The following is a 2642-nucleotide window of genomic DNA, read 5'->3' as shown; positions in this document are numbered from 1 at the left end:
TATAATCCAACTCTATTTAACCAACTATGTTTTAATTTTAAACCCCTAAGCTTAAAATTTAAACCCCTATGTTTTAAATTTAAACCACTAAGGTTTAAATTTAAACCATTTGCCTACAACTTTAAACCACAATAAAAAAGGCATCAAATTTTGAATCACATGGCTAAATGGAATCAAATTTTGAACCACAACTCTAAATGGAATCAAATTTTAAACCCCTAAGCTAAATGACATCAAATTTTGAACCCCAAGGATAAATATTATAAAATTTTGATCCAAAATTTATGTATTTTTATCCATTCAGCTCTATTTATAATCCAAGTCTCTTTTACCCTCAATGTTTTAAATTTAAACCACTAAGCTATAAATTTAAACCACTAAAGTTTAAATTTAAACCACTTGCCTTAAACTTTAAACCCTAAGGCTAAATGGTATCAAATTTTTATCTATTAAGCTCTACTTATAATCAAACTCTATTTAACCAATTATTTTTAAATTTAAACCACTAAACTTTAATTTTAAAACCCAAACCTTTAAATTTAAACCTAATTTCTTTATTCGTCAAAAATTTTAGACCAGAAGTTGTTAGTGGCAAAAAAAAAAAAAAATTATATATTTTATTTTTAGGTATGACTGTGCACCGCGGCCCATATCAATTAGAGCCGCGGCTCCCAGTGACAAATAATTGCTATTTTTTGTTTCAATCTGAGCGCCGCAGCTCTAATGTCTAAAGGTTCTGTGCGCCGCGGCGGGGAAAATTGCACTTGCCTAAAGTTTTTATAATCCAAGTGTCTTTAAACAACTAAGTTTTAAATTTAAACCGTTAAGCTTTAAATTTAAACCACTTGCCTAAGAATTTAAACCACTAAGATTTAAATTTAAACCACTTTCATAAAACTTTAAACCACAATGCAAATGGCTTCAAATTTTGAACCACATGGCTAAATGGAATCAAATTTTGAACCACAAGGCTAAATGTTATCAAATTTTTATCCATTAAGCTCTATTTATAATCCAACTCTATTTAACCAACTATGTTTTAAATTTAAACCCCTAAGCTTAAAATTTAAACCCCTATGTTTTAAATTTAAACACCTTGCCTAGAAATTTAAACCGCAACCTTAAATAAATAAGATTAACTGATAAATTTGTCATAATTTAAAGATGATAATAATATAATAAAAAACAAATGTACTTTAATAAATGTATAAACATTCTTATCCACAAGTCCACAACGCAACAAATATGTGTAACATTGCATCTTTATAGTCTTTAGACTGCAACAGATAACAACAGTTCATGCTTTCATGCATAATGCACTGTACTCAAGGACAATAATCAATCTCAATGATCATGATATGTATGCAATTCACTATTCAATGTTATCCTTCTTTTAGAATTGGTTGGCTTTTACAATTCTTTCTATTATGCCCCAATATTCCGCAATTTCCACACTTGACTGTTCGAACATGCTTGGGAAATTCTCCTGTTGATGGAATTCTTTTTTTCTTGGGACGTCCTTGTTTTACTTTGAATTTTGGAGCTTTCATGCTATCTCCTATAATTTCATCTGGGACACTCCAATCAACTTTATCTGGAAGAGGATTAATTGATCCTGCATATGTCTCTTTCAAAACAGAATTTTTATACCAATTTGAGCAAAATTTGTACTTGTCCAAGTACTTGCTTTCAATTGTTGCAATAGCATGTGCACATGGAATTCCCTCTAGTTGAAATTCATTACATGTGCACATATGTTGTTCCAAGTCGACAACAAACACTCGATCACCATATGTGACACTAGATTTTATTGCATCAATTGCATCTACCTGTGAAACAATACAATTATTAAGCAATAAATTTAAAAGCCGAACAAAAAGAAAATAAATGTAACTTTAATAACATACCTTCATTCGAAATGCCACATCAAGTTTGATCTCCATTTCATCATTTGCCCATTTTGTCACTTCAATAAATTGGTTGATTGCTGCTTCTTTTCTTGTTGAAAACCATCTTTGAAGCATCTCTCTTATAGATTCTATTAACGACGTTATAGGCAATTCTCTCGCATGCACAATTGCTGCATTTATAGATTCGGCAATGTTACTTGTAAGAATGTTATACCATTTCGTTGGAAAGAATGGCCGAGCCCATTTTTCTGGTTTTGCTTCCAAAAGATAAGTGGTCATTTCAGGGCTAATTTTCTGTAATTCAGCCATGGCAGAATAATATTCTTGAGCTGAGTACGCTCTTGAAGCAGTTTCAAATATGGCATGCACATGTAATCCCCTAAACTTAGTCCTTAGATTTTGCTTCAAATGATAAAGACAAACTCCATGATATACACCAGGATACACTTGTTCAACTGCATTTTTTATGCGTTTATGCCTGTCAGATACTATGCACAAATTTTCTCGATCTCCTATTGCTTCTTTTAGTCTTGTAAAGAACCATATCCATGCATTGTCATTTTCTGAATCCCCAATTCCAAAGGCGAGCGAAAAAATTTGATTGTTTCCATCTTTAACACAAGCTGCATACAGTGTACCTCCACATTTCGTCTTTAAAAATGTTCCATCTACCACTATAACTGGTCGACATTGCTTCCATCCATCTAATGAAGCCCCAAAAGCAATAAACAT

At 31.7% G+C, this 2642-nt stretch overlaps 1 protein-coding gene across 1 annotated transcript; it reads right to left on the bottom strand.

The window, feature by feature from the left end:
- Window positions 1-1217: 1217 nt before the first annotated feature.
- On the bottom strand, window positions 1218-2642 carry LOC133832076 (uncharacterized). The gene is made up of 3 exons (XM_062262464.1): window positions 1908-2642; window positions 1530-1829; window positions 1218-1277 (listed from the first exon to the last, which is right to left on the bottom strand). Exons 1-3 carry the CDS (start codon window positions 2640-2642, stop codon window positions 1218-1220), a joined length of 1095 nt encoding a protein of 364 aa, XP_062118448.1.

This window comes from Humulus lupulus, chromosome 4 (genome assembly GCF_963169125.1).
Source record: "Humulus lupulus chromosome 4, drHumLupu1.1, whole genome shotgun sequence".
NCBI classification, from domain to species: domain Eukaryota; kingdom Viridiplantae; phylum Streptophyta; class Magnoliopsida; order Rosales; family Cannabaceae; genus Humulus; species Humulus lupulus.
The sequence above is the reverse complement of the archived record's forward strand: the minus strand, read 5'-3'. Positions and strand labels throughout refer to the sequence as shown.